Raw genomic sequence first — 357 nt, forward strand, 5'->3', positions numbered from 1 at the left:
CCCTTCCCTGGCACACTGCCCCTCCCCAGCCACACGGCTCCCTGGGCGAGGAGGAGCCAGCCTGGAGCCCCCCAGCCCCTTCTCCCGCTCCCCCTGCCGCTGCCGGGCACACACCTTCTCCGAGTAGCTGGAGTGGACATGGAAGTTGCCAAGCTCCTGGTGATTGTCATCCTGGTTATAGAGGTCCTTCAGCGTCTCCCGCTCCTGGTGCTTGCAGAACTGGGGAGCAATGGGGGGGTTAGGGCACAGGGGGACAGACGCCACGGTGGCTCCCGGGGGCCGGGCGCGCGGTGGCAGCCCCCACCTGGCGGGACAGGCTCCGGGCCCCCGGGCGGGGCGCGCGCGGCATGAGAGAGA

The 357-nt window shown here is 70.6% G+C and overlaps 1 protein-coding gene across 1 annotated transcript in view; it reads right to left on the bottom strand.

The window, feature by feature from the left end:
• VPS16 (VPS16 core subunit of CORVET and HOPS complexes) overlaps positions 1 to 357 on the bottom strand; it is a 16,959-nt gene that overhangs the window by 4,934 nt on the left and 11,668 nt on the right. The window contains 1 exon segment of the mRNA XM_035903151.1: positions 115 to 219. Within this exon segment, the coding sequence (XP_035759044.1) occupies positions 115 to 219 (105 nt within the window).

This window comes from Egretta garzetta, unplaced genomic scaffold (genome assembly GCF_000687185.1).
Source record: "Egretta garzetta isolate BGI_Z169 unplaced genomic scaffold, ASM68718v1 scaffold501, whole genome shotgun sequence".
In the NCBI taxonomy this organism is placed as follows: Eukaryota; Metazoa; Chordata; class Aves; order Pelecaniformes; family Ardeidae; genus Egretta; species Egretta garzetta.